Below are 19,468 nucleotides of genomic sequence, written 5' to 3' on the forward strand. Positions count from 1 at the left end.
AGATCACAAGATCAGGAGATCAAGACCATCCTGGCCAACATGGCGAAACCCCATCTCTACTAAAAATACAAAAATTAGCTGGGCATGGTGGCGTGCGCCTGTAGTAGCTGGGACTCCAGCTACTTGGGAGGCTGAGGCAGAATTGCTTGAACCTGGGAGGCGGAGGTTGCAGTGAGCCAAGATCACAACACTGCACTCCAGCCTGGTGACAGAGCAAGAGTCTGTCTTAAAAAAAAAAAAGACGGCCGGGCGCGGTGGCTCACGCCTGTAATCCCAGCACTTTGGGAGGCCGAGTAGGGCGGATCACGAGGTCAAGAGATCGAGACCATCCCGGCTAACACGGTGAAACCCCGTCTCTACTAGAAATATTAAAAAATAATAATAATAAAAATAAAAATAAAAAAAAGAAAAAAGAAAGTGGGATGTAACATGGTCCCAATGACTTCTTTCATCGCTAACACTCCTGTGATGCTAACATTTCTGTCAGTTACAGAAGAAGGAAAAAGCATGTGTGAACAGCTTTAAAAAAAACTTTTACAAAAGCATCATGTTGGTGAAAAATAGACCGCATTAAAGAAGAACTTGTATATGATTCCAGTCCCAGATAACTTCAACAGCTACCTAAAGACTTGTTCTAGAAATGGGAACATTTTGCTTTTCTGATACCCATTGCTTTTCTGGAGTGAACCACGTTCACCTTGACATCATATCCAGTGTTTGCAACTTTTTAGCTATAGTATTTCCTTCGTTCTTACCTCCCTCAATCTCATCTTTTTCATTGAGAAAACTGATGTCATTTAGTTTGGACCTCACAGCTACTTTATACCTCACAGTCTGTCTCCATTATTATTATTCTTATTTTGCAGTTTTCTCTTTTCCTCCAGTATTACCATTCCTCCTTTCCAAGGCCAACTTTTTGTCTGAGCTAGGAGCCCACCCCTAGTTCCTAATTCAGAATTCTTCTCTATTCCATCTTTTCTTTCAATTTCTGACTCTCCCTCTTCTCCACTTTCAAACATAGCCCATTATCTCCATCCTGAACGTTTTTAAATCAATTTTCTTTGACTTGAAGTGACAGCCAAACAACAATCCTAGAACCTTCCCCAGACAAAATTCTCAAAAGAATAAAATTTACGGTTTTCACATTTTCCCGTTGTGTTTTTTTGTATTTCCTATTTCCTTACAAAATAATTTGGACATTCTAAACACAATAAAACAAACACTTGTGTAATTATGAATAATAATGCAAAATAGAAAATTTTATTGTGCATCTGCAAGGGTTTCTTTCCAAAAGGTGTCCAATACCTAGATTACTAGTTTGTCTGATGTGTACATTTCAACTTTACCAAAAAGTGCCAAATTGTTCTCCATAGTAGTCATACACTTGTCTCTGGCCAGTAGTGCATGAACACCTGTTTCTGTCTAACCTCATCAATATTTGGCTTAGCTGACATATTAATTTTTGCCAGTAAGCATGAAATTAAATCCTATTATTTTCCTTTCCCTTTTCACTGGTGACACTGAGCATCATTTCGAGCGTTTATTGGCTCTTACTGCTTCTCTTCTTCTTCTTTTTTTTTTTTTTGGTTTTTTTTTTTGATACGGAGTTTCTCTCTTGTTGCCCAGGCTGGAGTGTGCAATGGCGCAATCTTGGCTCACTGCAACCTCTGCCTCCCAGGTTCAAGTGATTCTCCTGCTTCAGCCTCCTGAGTAGCTGGGATTACAGGCATGCACCACCTTGCTTGGCTAATTTTTTGTATTTTTAGTGGAGACGGGATTTCTCCATGTTGGTCAGGCTGGTCTCGAACTCCCGACCTCAGATGATCCACCTGCCTTGGCCTCCCAAAGTGCTGGGATTACAGGCGTGAGCCACAGCGCCTGGCCTTACTGCTTCTCTTCTATGTGTTGCCTATTTATACTTTGGATCTAGTTTGCACTTTGGATCTTTTGCTTTTTGTCTTTTTCTTATGAAGTTCAGACATTCTTTACATGTTTTTGATATTTAGATTTTTTTGTTCATTATATGGACTGTAAATATCTTTTGGAAGTCTATATCTGACTTTTGTTGTGCCAATTAAGTTTTAATATTGTAATCGTCTTTTTTCTGTGCTTTTTGTGCTCTGTTTCACAAATGTTGTTTTATCCCAATGCCATAAAAATAATTGCCTGTGGTTTTTCAATTATCACTGTTTTACTTTTCATATGTATGTCTTTATTCACCTGGAAATTACTTTTACATAGTAATCTAATTATATTTTTATATCAATATTGAATTATCTTAACATAACTTACTAATTAGTCCAGCCCTTGTCTGCCTCGTGATTTTTTTTTTTTTTTTTTGAGACAGAGTCTCTCTCTATAGCCCAGCCTGGAGTGCAGTGGCGCAATCTCAGCTCACTGCAACCTCCGCCTCCCGGGTTCAAGTGATTCTCCTGCCTCAGCCTCCTGAGTAGCTGAGACTACAGGCGCCTACCACCACGACCAGTTAATTTTTGCGTTTTTAGTAGAGACAGGGTTTCACTATATTGGCCAAGCTGGTCTTGAACTCCTGACCTCCTGATCTGCCTGCCTTGGCCTCCCAAAGTCCCTGCCTCCTGATTTTTCATATCAATTTCCTGTTTATATCTGGATCCATTTCTAGGTGTTTTACTCATTGTTCTATTTATTCACCCCAGTGTCAATTTCACATTGTTTTAACTAAGATAGCTTCATAAGGAGACTTGATTTCTGGTGGAACAAATCACTCTTTCTGGTTCTTTCTCAACAATGCCATTTTTCATCCTTTGCTTTTCTGTATCAATTTTAGGAAATATTTGTCAGAATTAAGAAAGAAACCGATTTGATTTCTTATTGAAATTGCATTTTTGGGAAAGCGGTGATACCTCATCATCCCTCCATGAACTCAGTATTTCTCTCCATTTATTTCTGGTTTCATTTATTCCCTTCAATAGTATGCTGTAGCTTTCACATGAAGATCTGGCTCGTCCCTTTGTATATTTATTACTTACCTGCTCTGTGAGGGGTTTTTTTGGTGTTTTAATTGATAACTTTTCAATTAACAATTTGTTTTTGCTGAGGTACAAAATGTGATTTCCTTTCCAGTATTAATTTTCTATCCAACAAGCTTGTTGTTAAATGCTCTTATGAGTTCTGGTTGTTTACGTGAATATTCTCTTAGATTTTCTAAGTAGAAAATTAGATTTTGAACAGTAATAGTTTTATTACATCCTTAACTATCCTTACACATTTTATTTTTTTCTTCACTTTTTGCACAATTTGTAGCCTCCTATATAATGATGACTAGAAAACACCATAGCAGACATATTTGTCATATTCTTGATTTGAAAGAGAATATTTTATTTTACTATTAGGTATGTTTGCTGTAGGTTTGGGGGTGATATCTATTATTAAATAGAAAACTCATTTATTGCTAGTTTGCTAGCAGTTTTTAGAAACCTTACGCATCCATTTCAATGTCATATTGTTTTACTTTGTTAATCAATTAATGTAGTAAATTATTTTCATAGTTTTTTTTCTAGTATTTCTCCTTGCATTTCCAGGACAGGGTTTACACTTGGTCATCATATACTAATTTATACATATTTAGTTGGGATTTTTAAAATTGTTATTCATCAGGGAGATTAAGCATATAATTTTACTTTCACATACTGCATCATTAATACAGTGTTTTCATTTAACTTTCAGATTTTTTGCCAATCTGGTAAAAAATAATAATAATAATAAGGTGTAGTTTTAATATACATTTTCATTACGAGTGAGATTGACTGTCCTTGTTCATTAACCTCATTTGTACAAACAAAAAGTAACTAAGTGTAGTTTTGATGTATATTTCTGTTATTATGAGTGAGGTGAAGCATCTATTAATGTTCAACAGAAATTTTTATTTCCTTCACCGTGAACTTTCTTTTCATATCCTTCACCTCATCTATCTATTGAATTATTGATTTTTTCTTTATTTGTAGAGAATTTCTTTACATATTAAGATTAACCATTTTACTATAACATATTTTCTTAGTTTATTCTTTGTGTTTTGCTCTTATTGCTATACTTTGCCTGTGATATTTTTGTCATGAAATATTTTTATTTTTCTGCAGTCAGATTGGTCAATTTTTATACATTCATGAAATTTATTTTTCTTTTAACACAGGTTGATTCAGATACAGTTAGAAAATCCTTCCCCACTCAGAGATTATTTCCCCCATTTTTTCTCTTATTTTCCTGCCTTTTTTTAGTTAAATCATTGATCCAGTTGGCATTTACTCTAGTGTGCTGTATAAGATCAAGATCTGGCCAGGTGCGGTAGCTCATGCCTGTAATCCCAGCACTTTGGGAGGCTGAGGCGGGTGGATCACCTGAGGTCGGGAGTTCGAGACCAGCCTGGCCAAACATGGTGAAATCCTGTCTCTACAAAAATACAAAAAAATTAGCCAGGCGTGGTGGCGCGTGCCTGTAATCCCAGCTACTCAGGAGGCTGAGGCAGGAGAATCACTTGAACCTGTGAGGCGGAGGTTGCAGTGAGCTGAGATTGAACCACTGCACTCCAGCCTGGGCAACAAGAGCAAAACTCTATCTCAAAAAAAAAAAAAAGAATAAAAATAAAGATCAAGATCTAACCATAATCTTTTCAGATCCCAGTTTTCCCAATGTAGTACCATATATTGAATAGTTCATCTTTTCCCCGTCAATTTAAGGCGTGCTGCCTATCGTGTACTAAATACCATGAAATTCTACTTTCTCCCCATTTTCTCTCATAAACAGTGATAGCTTGCTCTTGTTAAATATATGGACCTATCTGTATGTTTGTATGGCCCTTTTTACTGGGGGTCTTATAGCTATTTTTGATCCTATTAGCCATGTTTCCTGCTAAATATTAAACTCCTGGAGGGCACAATACAAAAAGGGCAAAACAGTAGTTAGGAAATAAATGCTTTGAGCAAAAGAAGAGAAGACAGTTGAAGGCTCTTGTGCTGCCAACTGTCTACCTCAGGACAAGAGGGTACCCTACCCTCTGTTCCAATCATTAACATACTCATTCTCCTGCCCTGGGTTTGGAGTAGACATGGTGTCTGTCCAGCTTCACCAGCAAAAGAGTTGGTACGTGGCCTAAAAACCACTGACCTGTGTCCCAAGGTAGGATAACTTCCCATGTCTGATTGCATCATTTAGTGAGATGCCAAGGCTGCCTATCTGTGCTCCATTTTTTCCCAGGGGAGATACCAGATCTCTACTCTGATGATGAAGTCGAAAACATCATAAGCAATGTGAGGAATGAAGTCAAGAGCCAGGGTCTGGTTGACAACAGAGAGAACTGTTGGAAGTTCTTTATAGATCGTGTCCAGCGACAGCTGAAGGTAAAGAGCCTTTACTGACAGGGGCAGGCAGAGACCCGAGATGATTCATGGGAGCTTCCATTGATATTTCGGGCACAACTGTTCTTATTGTCTAGAGTGGGTGGTGAGTGTGCGGCACCCTTCTCAGCCTGAGCACAGTTGCCAGGACACCCTTCTCATCTGCTTTAAGGGCAGCAGCATCCCGTGTGGATCATGCAGTCTCAGCATTTTTGATCTCTTGGCTGGTGAGGCTGGCTAGCATTTACAGATATTGTCTCTGTTGGATGTACTTCCCAATCTTCCGGGAGCTAGAGAACCCAAGGCCATCTCTGCCTCTCTGTGAGTATTTCTCTGATGCCTTCCTGGTTCTCCCCACCCTTCTGACTTCTCAGGTGACTCTCTGTTTCTCCCCTGTGGGGAACAAGCTAAGAGTCCGCAGCAGGAAGTTCCCAGCCATTGTGAACTGCACAGCCATCCACTGGTTCCACGAGTGGCCTCAGCAAGCATTGGAGTCTGTCAGCCTCCGCTTCTTGCAGAACACAGAGGGCATTGAGGTGAGAGGGAAAAGGAGACACTCCTAAAGGTCCTTCCCAGATGAGGGTACAACGAACTCCATGTCCAGGATGTCAGGGTTAAAGATCAAGCTTGGAGCATAGGTTTCCACATGGTGGAGGAATGGGTGGGGTGAGGGGTGAGCCTCTAATCTTCAACAGGAGATAATCTTTTCATTTCTTGCTCTTTGGTTTTAGCCCACAGTAAAGCAGTCAATTAGCAAATTCATGGCCTTTGTCCACACAAGTGTCAACCAAACATCCCAGTCTTATCTGAGCAATGAACAGCGCTACAACTACACAACTCCCAAGTCCTTTCTGGAGTTCATCAGACTCTACCAGAGCTTGTTGCACAGGCACAGAAAAGAGCTCAAGTGCAAGACAGAGCGGCTGGAGAATGGGCTGCTGAAGCTGCACAGCACCTCCGCCCAGGTGAGCAATGTCCCACTCCCTCCACCTGCAGGGGAGTTGGAGCCGAAGCAGCCTTTTCCAGTGAACTGGAGGGATCACAATCAAGATCTGAAAAATATTTATGGTTTTCCAGGGACTCCCATGTCATCAGTGTCTATTATGTTCTCATGTATTGCTTTCATCCCTTTTTTCTCTACATTGTAGGAGAGCTTTTCAAGTTTATTCTTATCCATAGTAACAGTATCCTTACCACCAGAAACAGTACCAAAAGTTCAGACTGGGCCGGGCGCGGTGGCTCAAGCCTGTAATCCCAGCACTTTGGGAGGCCAAGACGGGCGGATCACGAGGTCAGGAGATCGAGACCATCCTGGCTAACACGGTGAAACCCCGTCTCTACTAAAAAATACAAAAAACTAGCCGGGCGAGGTGGCGGGCGCCTGTAGTCCCAGCTACTCGGGAGGCTGAGGCAGGAGAATGGTCTAAACCCGGGAGGCGGAGCTTGCAGTGAGCTGAGATCCGGCCACTGCACCCCAGCCTGGGCGACAGAGCAAGACTCTGTCTCAAAAAAAAAAAAAAAAAAAAAAGTTCAGACTGAGTTCCCCAGCAGAAGTGCATATCCCCCACTCAGGTCTGATCCACCCTGTCTCATTGCTGCTGGAATCCCCTGAAGCACGTCTTCCCTCTTCCTCTTTGCAATTTCTTCCTTTTCCTCTCCAATTCACTTCCCTTCCGTCCTCAAAACCAAAAGAAATGAATGGTGAAAGGAAATGGGAAATGGCTGCAGGGTTATACCATTTTTGTTTGTTTTGGCTTACTCCGTTATTTGTCAAAGAGCCATTGGAACCTCAGTTTTTCAAAAAGTCCTGTCTCATTTCATGCATCTCTAAGTGGTTATCTATCTCTATCTGACTAGTTGGCCATTGAAAGAAGGTGCCTTTCGGCCGGGTGCGGTGGCTCACACCTGTAATCCCAACTTTGTGGGAGGCCAAGGCAGGCGGATCCTGAGGTCAGAAGATTGAGACCATCCTGGCCAACATGATGAAACCCCATCTCTACTAAAAATACAAAAATTTTCTGGGCATGGTGGCGGGCGCCTGTAGTTCCAGCTACTCAGGAGGCTGAGACAGGAGAATCACTTGAACCCGGGAGGTAGAGATTGCAGTAAGCCAAGATCACGCCACTGCACTCTAGCCTGGATGACAGAGTGAGACTCCGTCTCAAAAAAAAAAAAAAGAAAGAAAGAAAAAAAAAGAAAGAAGGCCCCTGTCATCCTGTCCTTGTTATGTTTTTCTGTTTACTCCTCCAAATGGAACAGGTTTATTTCAGTCAATTTGCTCATCTTCCCTTGGGAGTTGGGGCCAACTCTTGCAGCTGCTTTGCCTCTGCTCACGCCCATCAAATACTGCCTCCTCGATGACCCCTTTCTATTTTCTCTTCTCCAGCAGCAGAGCCAGCCTCTCATTAAGGTGGTGAAATTTCATGAATTTGCACAATTAAACTGAAATCGTGATCCACCTAATTCTTGGACATCATGTGTTCCTGTAGTTATCTGAGCCTTTCATTTTGCCTGTGGAATTGTTCTATTGAACTTTCTCCTTTTGGCTTGTCCTTTTGCCCCTCTTCAGTTTCTTGATTCAGAAGTATTAAATGTACCTAAAGGATTTAAGTTCATTTAGTGGGATGCAGTGAGCCCTCGCAATCTATACACGTAGTCTTTCTTCTGCTCAGGAAATGGTCCTTCTGTGATATGGTTTCACTCGTCAGATCTGGTCTCTCCTCTGGGAGCAATAGTCAGTTGGATGGGGTCCCTGTGCCCCGTATCTATTACGTTCTCATGTGTTGCTTTCATCCCGTTGGCTTTTTTTCTCTACATTGTAGGAGAGCTTTTCAAGTTCACCCTTACCAATACTAATTTAATAGTGTGTAATATTGCTTCTGCTTCTTAGGCTTGCAATGAAGACTTTAATTATGCCATTGAATTTTTAATTTCCTAACAACCATTTCTCATTTTATCCTTTCTTTTTTCAATGCATCCTATTGCTTTTTTATTTCGGCCTGTTTTTCTGCTACAGTTTCACAGAAACTATCCTATTGATAATGCCAAACAGGTTACTCCATGTTTTTCCTAGGTCTGGTAATGGATCATTTTCAGTTTTTTCTTATTCTATTTCCCCTTCCCCTTCCCCTTCCCCTTCTCCTTCTCCTTCTCCTTCTCCTTCTCCTTCTTTTTCTATGCTATTCCATTCTTTGCTCTGTAGTTTTATATAGACCTTTTTTTCTTCTTTATTTACCTTCAGGCAACATGGGATCAGTTCAAACTCAATGTTTGCCAACAAATGGCATGTGCAAATTATCTGTGATACCCCTGTCTTTCCCTTTGTATGATGATGAAAACCCTTCTTAGGATTCCAGTTCAGGGCAGGGTAAGCTACACAGATCCCAGTCTAGGTCCTAGGAGTTTACTTTTGCTATAGAAAGGTAACATCTTTTCTCCTGATCACTTTCTGTTTGTTTCAATCTCTGAATCCGTAGCAAACGGCATAGAATACAATCTCAGAATGCAGTACTACCAGATTTTTAAAAACATCTTCCACCTCCCCATTGTCCTTCCTCTCTTCACCACCTATCATGCCCTCACAACATTCTCCACCAGCCCTGTTCTCCCTCCTATCTATTTATCCTCTGGGAATTGCTGGCCCATCTGTGTGAAGAATGGTTGCCAGGAAGTAAGGGATAGTAAGAATACTTTGATCATGGGGCAGAACCCAGTATTCTCTTTTGTACAGAGCCTGGGTCTTTGAGCAGAGACTGTGTTGGAACCGAACTGTCGATTCCCTCCTGGGCAGGGGTCGCCGCGAAGGATCACCGACACGAGATTCACAGCAGAGAGTTATTTATTACTAGCGTGCTAGGGTCCCAAGCTCTAAGTTGGCCCTGGGACCCCGACTGCTTGTTACAGGCTGTTTATATAGGCAAATACAAGTTCAAACACAGCTTAGGGCGCGAAATTCAAACAAAGCTTTAGGTGCGTGGTAATTGGGTCTAGCTATGGCCTGAGCAAGGTGTCTTGTTCTAATTGGTTAGAGCCGGACCTTATGAGGTTTTTTTCTTGGAGTTGCTGATTCCGGGAACTTCGAGGCAGGGTGGGACACCCGGAATTGGCAGGGTGGGACCCCATGAGGTTGTTTCCCGGAATTGGCAGGGTGGGACCCTATCAGGGTGGGACCCTATCGAGGCAGGGTGAGACCCTATCCAGAGCCACCTGCTGTTAATTTTTTCTATATGAGGCCTAGTTTCATTCCCTCCTCTTTTTATGTCAGAGGCTCAATCTTGAGCCTCTTTTTCAGTCCTGAGGGTCTGGTATTGTTGGGTCAGAACTATAGCATGTAATCTATTTTTAATAAGGGTGAGTAAGTGGTTGAGTATGCATGGCCTGAAAGTCAGGATGAGCGTGAGCAGGATGAGGGGTTTTAAGATGGTGGAGATTAGGGTGCTAAGCCAAGGGGATTGGTTGTACTAATTTGTAAACTAACTTTGTTGAGATTTTTTCTCTTTTTTTTTCTTGTCTAATCTTTTTTTAGTTTTGCCATAGAATTTTTAACTATTCTTGAATGATCTGCATAAAAACAACATTGCTCTTTTAGGGCTGCACAGAGCCTGCCCTTTTTTTTTTTTTTTTTTTTTGTCTATCCTGAGGAGTCCTTAATAGGACTCCTGTGGGACCAGTAAACCGGGGGCCTGTGTCTTTTATCTTTCCTGTTCTTTTTTTTTTTTTTTTTTAGGTTGAAATAGAGGTCTGGAAACTAAGTCTTTATAGGAGTATTCTCGGAGGTCTTATTTAAGACCTCTTGATTACTAAAATTAATTATCTGTCAGGTCAGGCTAAATGGCCAGTGGGGGGTTAGCGTCAAAAACTACACTAGAGACGGCGCAGGGAAGAAGGGCAAACAATAAGCAAGGAGTTAGATACGAGAGAGTCTTATCTTGAGCGGGTCCGCGGAGCGTCGGAGTTTCCATGTCTTAAGTGGTGTTGGTCCGGACGTCTCTGGAGCAGCCTTGGCGTGGGATGCGTGGATCTAAGTGGAGATTCCGTCAACCTTTATGGCTGTGGGTGTGGTCAGGAGAACAATGTAGGGTCCTTTCCACCGAGGCTCTAGTCCTTGAGTGCGATGCCGTCTAACGTAGACAGAGTCTCCCACCTGGAAGGGGTGACTGGTCTGTGGATGTCCTGGTTGGTACAGTTCTGCCAAGGGGGCCCAGATTTGGGCCTGTACTGCTTGGAGTCCTTTTAGCCAGGCCTGTAGGTCAGTCTTAGGATCGGAGGGGGAGAAGGAATTAAGCAAGGTTGACAAAGGGGGAGGTCCTCCGTAGAGGATTTCATATGGAGTGAGCCCAAAACGGTTAGGCGTATTCCGGGCCCTTAACAGAGCTAAGGATAGGAGGCGTCTCCAATCTTTTAAACCAGTCTCTAAGGTCAATTTAGTAAGGGTCTCTTTTATTGTTCTATTTATTCTTTTTACCTGTCCTGAGCTCTGGGGTCTATAGGCACAATGTAATTTCCAATTAATCCCCAATATCCTGGCGAGCCCCTGACTTACCTGAGAAACGAAGGCCGGCCCGTTATCTGACCTAATTATCTTGGGAAGTCCGAATCTAGGAAAGATTTCTTCCAAAATTTTCTTGGCTACTATGTGTGCCGTTTCTTGCCGGGTGGGGTAGGCTTTTACCCATCCTGAAAAGGTATCTACAAACACCAGTAAGTACTTATATCCAGCATAGTGAGGTTTTACTTCAGTGAAGTCTATTTCTCAATAGACTCCTGGGCGGTTACCACGAGTTCGTTTCCTTTCTGGCACTCGGGTAGCCCTAGCGTTTACCTGCTGACAGACCTTACAGGCAGATGTTACTTGTTCTACGAGGGTACTTGCCTTTGGGATTAGAAAGTCAGTTTTTTCAATCAGTAATTTTAGCTTTCGATTACTCAAGTGTGTCCAGGCATGCATCTGCTGGATCATTGCCAGGGCCTCCTTGGTCAGCATTGGGGGTTCGTCAGTGCTGCCAGCAGTTATGCCCCCGGGATTTTTCTCTTGGCCCAGCCGTGGGGGCTGAGCCTCTTCAGGGACTCCTTCTGGGGGTCCGGCAGGTGACACAGGGCGGCTGGGCTGGGGGCTGCCCTCAGGACTGGGCTCTGTGCCTTTTTGCAGGGAACTTTCCGAATGGAAACTCTGGTTGCTGTTCTCATCATTGAGATCCAGCAGGATGAGAGGGCCACCCCCTCGGGGACTGGCGCCCCTGCCCCGACGTTCCCGGCCACGGGATCTCTTTGCCCCGCCACCTGCCCGCCTTCGCTCCTCCTCCTGGGGGTCCACCACTGGCACTCACTTGAAGATACGAAGGGAAGTGTCGCCTACAGTCACTCATTGCTTCTTCCATTTCCGGACCTTCTCGATGGTCGCCATTACCTTCTTGATGTTATCTTCGGCCCGGCTCCGGGTCTCGGCCCGTACGGTCCGGCCGGCCATGCTGGCGGGGCTGGGGCCGGAGCCGAGCCCGCGGCGGGGCCGCCTCCCGTCTGGCGGGCTCAGGCTTGGCGCCAGGCCCGGGCGCCACGCTCTCGGCCTGCTGTCCCCCTGGGAGTTGGCCGCGCCCTCTTTCGTCCTTAACGCCTCCGCGAGTCCCCTGTTCTTTGCAGTAGGCACACTGGTCTTTTTCCACTTTTGGCCGCCTCCGCTTTTTTCCCTCTCCCTGGTCCTTTCTTTCTCACAACTGCCGCCAGGATTTTTGTTAAATGCTTATCCTTTACTCGGTTCTTACGATCCTCTCGCTCTATCTGTTCCTTCGCTAACCTGGCTTCCCTTTCCTCAGGGGTTTCTTTCTTATCTTGGCCAAATTTGTGGAGCGTTTTCCTGCCCCTTTGAGACCCGCCAACAGAGCCTGGCGATAGATTCGGAGACTCTCCCTACCTGGTGCCGTTTCATAGTCCTAGTCCGGGCGGGTGAGGGGAAATCCCTCGTCTATTTTATTGGGAAGTTGGGTTGGGAGGCCTCCTGGTCCTGGCACGTTTTTCCGGGCCTCCAAGAGGACTCGCTGCCTTTTTCAGTGGTTAAGAGGACCTGCAGGAGTTGCTGGCAATTATCCCAGGTGGGCTGGTGGGTGAGGAGAATGGATTCTACTAACGAGGTTAGGGCCTGAGGGTCTTGGGAAAAGGAAGGGTTATGGGTCTTCCAGTTATAGAGGTCAATACTGGACCGTGACGGTACGGAAGGGAAAAAGGGAGGATTGCTAAGTGGAAGGGCCTTCTGGGTCCTCAGTCCGCCGAAAGCGGAGACGAGGAGGTGTCGGCGGCGGCGTCCGAGGGGTGAGTTTGGGCGGGGCTGGAGAAGGAGACGGGGTGGAGGGAGGGGCCGAGGGAGAAGTTAGAGAAAGGGTAGGGGCCGAGGCGGTAGAGGAAAGAGCTGGGGACAAGACAGGGGGCAAGGGTGAAGCGTAAGGTGGAGGTTCCAGAAGGGGGTTTTGAGGTGGAGGAGGCAGGGGGTCGAGAAGGAGGAGGTCCCTCTGGGGTTCATCTGGGAGGACTGGCTTATGTGGGTCCGGATTCCGATTCTTTGGGGCTTCTAAGGCAAGGAGGGTAGATTGGGATGGGGAAGGGGAATGCAGGAAGGGTTTCACCTAAGAGGGAGGATTTCGGACCAGATCCTCCTAAATAATTATGTAGGCCACCTGGTCCGGGTGTCCGAGTGGCCTAGGATCCATCACCGTTGCTTTAACCTGTAAGATAATTGGGAGGTCAAATGTTCCGTCCCGGGGCCACCCAACATGGAGGGTAGGCCACTTGGACGAGCAGAATTTTCGCCATTGTCCTTTACGGACTTTTATGGAGAGGTTGTGGGCTCGAGCCCGAACGTCAGGGAAGTGAGTCAGGGTCAGAGACAAAGGAGTCGTCAACGTCTGTCTTATTTCGTCCACGTATAACAAACAAGGACAAAACAAAAGTAACAAAAACAAAGACCAGACAAGTAAGGAGAAGCTGCGCGGCCAGAGAGTAGCGCCACAAGATTACAAAATATTCAGACGGCAGGGGCGACCTGCCTACAGATTTGAGGAGGCTGACCGAGTCATTAGCCTTCTCCCAGACTACCGCCAGGGCATCCCCCAGGGCGAAAGTGGGAAGGTGCCGGACACGTCTGTCCCCCTTCCCCATTTAATTCAGAAGGAGTACTCCCCAGAGTTCAGAGTTAGCCGGCAAGACAGACAGAACAAAACGAAAGTACCTGGTGGGTCCGTTCAGTCAGCAGTCCGTGGCCAGGGCCAGATGGGTCTCCGCCGGATGGGTCGGGGGTCCTCGGACGACCCCACTTCCCGGCCAACGCACCAAATGTTGGAACCCAACTGTCGATTCCCTCCTGGGCAGGGGTCGCCGCGAAGGATCACCGACACGAGATTCACAGCAGAGAGTTATTTATTACTAGCGCGCTAGGGTCCCAAGCTCTAAGTTGGCCCTGGGACCCCGACTGCTTGTTACAGGCTATTTATATAGGCAAATACAAGTTCAAACACAGCTTAGGGCGCGAAATTCAAACAAAGCTTTAGGCGCGTGGTAATTGGGTCTAGCTATGGCCTGAGCAAGGTGTCTTGTTCTAATTGGTTAGAGCAGGACCTTATGAGGTTTTCTTCTTGGAGTTGCTGATTCCGGGAACTTCGAGGCAGGGTGGGACCCCCGGAATTGGCAGAGTGGGACCCCATGAGGTTGTTTCCCGGAATTGGCAGGGTGGGACCCTATCAGGGTGGGACCCTATCGAGGCAGGGTGAGACCCTATCCAGAGCCACCTGGTGTTAATTTTTTCTATATGAGGCCTAGTTTCTAAGTTTTATGAGGCCTAGTTTCAACTGTAGAAAGCACAGTTTCTGTGTTACTGTTTTAGGTGATCTCTATTTAACAAGGAGATGCCTGGCTATCCCATTAAGTGACTCCAGCTCTAGCTGCACCCAGTGGAGAATCCTCCCAAGTCCTGGTCTTGCCAGGAGCCAGTACAGGTTCTTGTCTTTGCCACACAAAAGAATTTGAAGGCAAGACCAAAGTGATAGTATGTAAGCTTTATGCACACACTCAAGAGAGGAATGCCGGCATGCTAAAAAGAACAAGCCACGCCCAACATGGAGGGCTCACATACTATACGGAAAAGCATAATGAAGGCACAAAATATTCTATAATAAGGGAAGAGTTTTCTGGGAAATAGGCATGCAATTCCCTGAATCAGGACTTTTCTTGACTAAATATGGTTCATCTGAAACTATCGTAGTGTCAGGTGCATGATGGGAGTGGGAGGTTTCCCCATGGAAATTTTATGGTAATAGGGACATAATGAAGCCAAGGGTTGACAGCTGGTCAGGTTTTTGGCCATCTTGGATTTAACCAGTTTCAGCTGGTTTCTTCTTTGTTACATTCTTTTCTGTGCCTAAAGCAGGATGTGTGCAATCTGTCTTTATTGTTAAGCCTGTTAGAGCAGTTCCTTTCTACTAGGGGATAGGTCTTTGTGCTAACCTGTTTGGCCTCGTTTGCATTGCTTTTAGTTGCCTGCAAGTAATCATGCTGATTGCCTGCTAACTGCCTGCCTCATTGGCATCAGATTCAGCATCTGAAACCATCAACAATGACCTTCTTATGTTATATTCTCTACTTCAATGAATGATACTTCCATCTATCCAGTTCCCTAGGCTGGAAGCTGGGGGGTAATTTTAGACTCTTCCCTTTCCTCAGTTCCCACCTTTAAAAATTAATAAATTCTCTATGTTTTCTAAATATCTCTCAATTCTGTCCTCTTGAGTCTTTCCTTCCTTCCTTCCTTCCCTCCTTTCTTCTTTCTCTCTTTCTCTTTCTCTCTCTCTCTCTCTTTCTCTCTTTCTCTCTTTCTTTCCTCACTGTATCGCCCAGGCTGGAGTACAGTGGCGTGATCTTGGCTCATTGCAACCTCCGCCTCCTGGGTTCAAGCAGTTCTCCTGCCTCGGCCTCCCCAGTAGCTGGGACTACAGGTACCTGCCACCATGCCCAGCAAATTTTTGTATTTTTAGTAGAGACGGGGTTTCCCCATGTTGGCCAGGATGGTCTCGATCTCTTGACCTCAAGTGATCCACCCACCTCAGCTTCCCAAAGTGCTGGGATTACAGGTGTGAGTCACCATGCCCAGCCAAGTCCCTACTTTCAACGTCTTGATTTACACCTTCTTACCTGGATGATTTCAACAAACTGAACTCTCAATCCAGCAGCACCCACTATGTGAGGCCGTTCTTGCATTGCTATAAAATACCTGAGGCTGGGTCATTTATAAAGAAAAGAAGTTTAATTGACTCACAGTTCTGCTGGCTGTACAGGAAGCATTAACACTGGCATCTGCATGGCTTCTGTGAAAGCCTCAGGGAGCTTTTACTGATAGAGGAAAGTGAAGGGGGACTAAGCATCTTACATGGTAAGAATGAGAGTAAGACCAAGAGTTGGAGAGGAGGTGCCACACACTTTTAAATGACCACATCTCACAAGAACTCACTCTCACAAGGACAGTACCAAGGGGATGGTGCTAAACCATTCATGAGACCTATACCCCATGTTCCAGTCACCTCCTGCCAGGCCCCACCTCCAACATTTGACAATTTGACATGAAATTTCTCAGGGACGTATATTCAAACTCTATTACCCACACAGGCGAAAGTTCTTGGGATCATCCTTGGTTCTTCTTCTTCTTTTTTTTTTTTTTTGAGATGGAGCTTCACTCTATCACCCAGGCTGTAGTGCATTGGCACAATCTCGGCTCACCGCAACCTCTGCCTTCCAGGTTCAAGTGATTCTCCTGCCTCAGCCTCCCAAGTAGCTGGGATTACAGGCATGTGCTACCATGCCTAGCTAATTTTTGTATTTTTAGTAGACACGGGGTTTCATCATATTGGTCAGGCTGGTCTTGAACTCCTGACCTCAGGTGATCCACATCCTTGGTTCTTCTTCCTCTCCTCTTACTCTCACACCCATACCCAAACCATGAGAAGATCACTATTGACTCTGACTTCAAAATATGCCCAGAATCCCACCATGTCTCACCCTCTTCAAAGCACTGCTGCTGAGTCACGGATATCTTTTACCTTCATAGCCACAAGACCCTTCTAACTAGTTTATTTGCTTCTACTCTTGCCCCCTCTGTAGTCTATTCTCAGCTGAGCAGCCAGAGTGGTCAATTTAGAACATAAATCAGAGGCTGGCCGTGGTGGCTCACACCTGTAATCCCAGCACTTTGGGAGTCCAAGGCGGGTGGATCACCTGAGGTCAGGAGTTCAACACCAGCCTCACCAACACAGTGAAATCTTGTCTCTACAAAAATATAAAAATTAGCCAGGCACAGTGGCGTGTGCCTGTAATCCCAGCTACTCGGGAGGCTGAAGCAGGAGAATCACTCGAACCTGGGAGGCAGAGGTTGCAGTGAGCTGAGATTGTGCCATTGCACTCCAGCCTGGGCAACAACAGTGAAACTCTGTCTCAAAAAAAAAAAGATAGTGCCCGAACAAAGTGGGCACTCATTAAATATTTGTTGAATGAATAAATTACTGAATGAATAGCATTCTGTTTAGTTCCCCAGACCGTGTGCTAGTGGCATCCTAGACCAGCACTACCCTTGCATATTTCTGCATCCTTTTCTTCCTCAGTTCTACCACACTGTACCCTAGAGTCCAACAGTACTCTTGCAGTGCCCCCAAAACTCTACAACTGGTTCACATCTCTGTATCTTTACATGTGCCCCCACCTTGTCATCACTTCCAAGACCTGAACAATTTGTTCCCCGCTGCTCCAGAAGCCCTTTCTAAACTCTGAGCAGTTATGCATTCCCTTCTCTCTGGTTCCATCCTTGAATTACGTCTCCTCTCCTGCATCTATCAAGCTCTGCTGCTATTAGTCCTTCAAGGGCAGAGACCAGGATTCATTTATCTTTTAGCATCAGGAACTGACACATGGCAAGCACCCTACAAATGGGAGAATAAATGGATAGGTGAATAGATGATGGGTGGAGAGGCAAATTAACATTGATCAGTCCCAACATCACCTGCGAGCTCAGAGTGGGGGTGGGGGATAATTCTCAGCAATATTGTGCACATGGTATTCATTCCATAAACACTTAGCAATGGTTATAGTAATGACTCTTCTAGTAAAAATGGTATCTATGGTTCCTATCTCTGTAATAAACTCTTAATCTGCAGTTGTTCCTTTGGTATAAAAAGACCGAAGTATACCATGAAAATAGTGGTATAAGGCTAAGGACTTGAGTTATTTTATGTTGGTATCCTACTGCTTGATTATGAGAGGTTTTGATGCTAGTAATCTGGTGGGAGGAGACAAAATGAATGTTATGGCCTTAGCTCAGATAAAAGACAAATCTATTTAGCAATGATAATTGTGTTAGAAGTAGTAATGATAATTGTAATAGTGACGAAAATTAACAATTGTTAACTTCAGGAACTTATTTAATTACTTATATATTTATTTATTTATTTATTTATTCATTTTTGAGTCTGAGTCTCGCTCTGTCACCCAGGCTGGAGTGTAGTGGCCTGATTTGGCTCACTGCAACCTCTGCCTCCCAGGTTCAAATGATTCTCATGCCTCAGCCTCTGAAGTAGCTGGGACTACAGGCACGTGCCACCACTCCCAGCTAATTTTTGTATTTTTAGTAGGTCTCACCATGTTGGCCAGGCTGGTCTCAAACTCTTGGCCTCAGGTGATCCTCCTGCCTGGGCCTTCCAAAGTGCTGGGATTACAGGCATGAGCCACCACACCTGGTCAAAGTTCATAAACTTTAGTCTTATAATTTCATTCTTAGAGCTGATCGTAAATGTAACTTTATTTTTCTGTAGCTGAATTCAACATGGCTCTGGATCCATCTTATTCATTTAAGAGTAGAAAGCTCTTAATATTAATCTTGCATTGCATTGTGACGTAGTCACATCAAGTTAAAAACTTAGTCTTTGGGGAGCAGTCAGTTCAGAGTTAAAACTCTCCCACAGGCCTGTTTCCCTCTGGAGGGTCTTTTCCTCCTTCTTCTCTCTGTGGTGGGCTTGGGTTTCCAAAGGTGTGACGAAACATCCTGGCGGACCCCTCCAGTTCTCACTGGCTCTGGTGACAAATGCTGGTCCAACCAGATCTGTAGGTGGTATCTTCTGTTTTTGCATCAGTGTCAGCTGAAGTCTCACAGCTGATGTCATTGCATCCTTTCTCTTGACATTGCCAGGTCCCCCTTTCCTGACTTGCGTTTCACTTGTCCCTCATTGGCATTGCTCAGAGACCACAGTCCTCCCAGCACCTACATCTAACTCAGGTGTAGTCATGAGGAAGAGAGGGTTGTTGGATTGAAGAAATGTTTATAAAAGACCTGAAGGTCATTGCCAATTGCCTACATATAGGACTTCAGCTACACATCTGTCAATCTGGACATTTAAATTCAGTTTATCTTGGGGTTTTCAAAGAGTCTCAGGTCATCAAACTTACCTGAAGTTGAAAGTTTCATAATTCATGATGACGTATTAGGATTCTTTTGGTTGTAACTGAAAATTCTAACTCAAATTCATTTAGTGAGAAAAAACTAAAAATGAAGGGAAGATGGGAAGGGATGGGAGGGAAAGTAAAGAGAGGAAAGAGAAAATCTTGAGATTACATGATGTAGTTATCAAGACCTTTTTGATGGCAACCAGTGAAAATCCAACTAAAGTTGGTTTAGGCAAAACGACAAAATAAAATGAATGAATTGGTTCGTATAACTGAAAATTCAGAGATAGAGCTTAATTTGAACAGGGCTGGAGCTAGAGACTTGCATGATATTCTGTACATCTCAGTTTTCCCATAGCTGAAGAATCTCTGTGACTTGGATACTCTCAATGGGCAAGGCAGGATCAAATGACAGCTGGAATACCCCAGTGAAACTATAAGGATTTGGAAGTGGGAGTTCTCCAAAGGAAACTTAAACTAAGTAACCAGAATAAAAGTGAACATTTATTAGGCAGGCAAATATTACAGGCCTAGGTAGGACATCTGTATCTAAAAGGAAAGCTTCCTTGAAATGCAAATTCGTATCAGAAAGTGTTGGATGACTATATGGACACAGAGTAAGCAGGAAAATATCTCTA

General features: G+C 44.5%; 1 protein-coding gene, 1 non-coding gene and 1 pseudogene across 2 annotated transcripts in view; 2 read left to right on the top strand and 1 right to left on the bottom strand.

The window, feature by feature from the left end:
* DNAH9 (dynein axonemal heavy chain 9) overlaps positions 1 to 19,468 on the top strand; it is a 376,944-nt gene that overhangs the window by 227,841 nt on the left and 129,635 nt on the right. The window contains exons 46-48 of the mRNA XM_015118601.3: positions 5,230 to 5,372; positions 5,744 to 5,905; positions 6,101 to 6,334. Of these exons, the coding sequence (XP_014974087.3) occupies positions 5,230 to 5,372; positions 5,744 to 5,905; positions 6,101 to 6,334 (539 nt within the window). The remainder of the gene's footprint in view (positions 1 to 5,229; positions 5,373 to 5,743; positions 5,906 to 6,100; positions 6,335 to 19,468) is intronic.
* LOC114673058 (B-cell CLL/lymphoma 7 protein family member C pseudogene) lies at positions 10,631 to 12,931 on the bottom strand (annotated as a pseudogene).
* MIR762-2 (microRNA mir-762-2) lies at positions 11,795 to 11,865 on the top strand. The gene has a single exon (NR_038467.1). It is a non-coding gene; the product is annotated as a microRNA mir-762-2 (primary transcript).

Source organism: Macaca mulatta, chromosome 16, assembly GCF_049350105.2.
Source record: "Macaca mulatta isolate MMU2019108-1 chromosome 16, T2T-MMU8v2.0, whole genome shotgun sequence".
NCBI classification, from domain to species: domain Eukaryota; kingdom Metazoa; phylum Chordata; class Mammalia; order Primates; family Cercopithecidae; genus Macaca; species Macaca mulatta.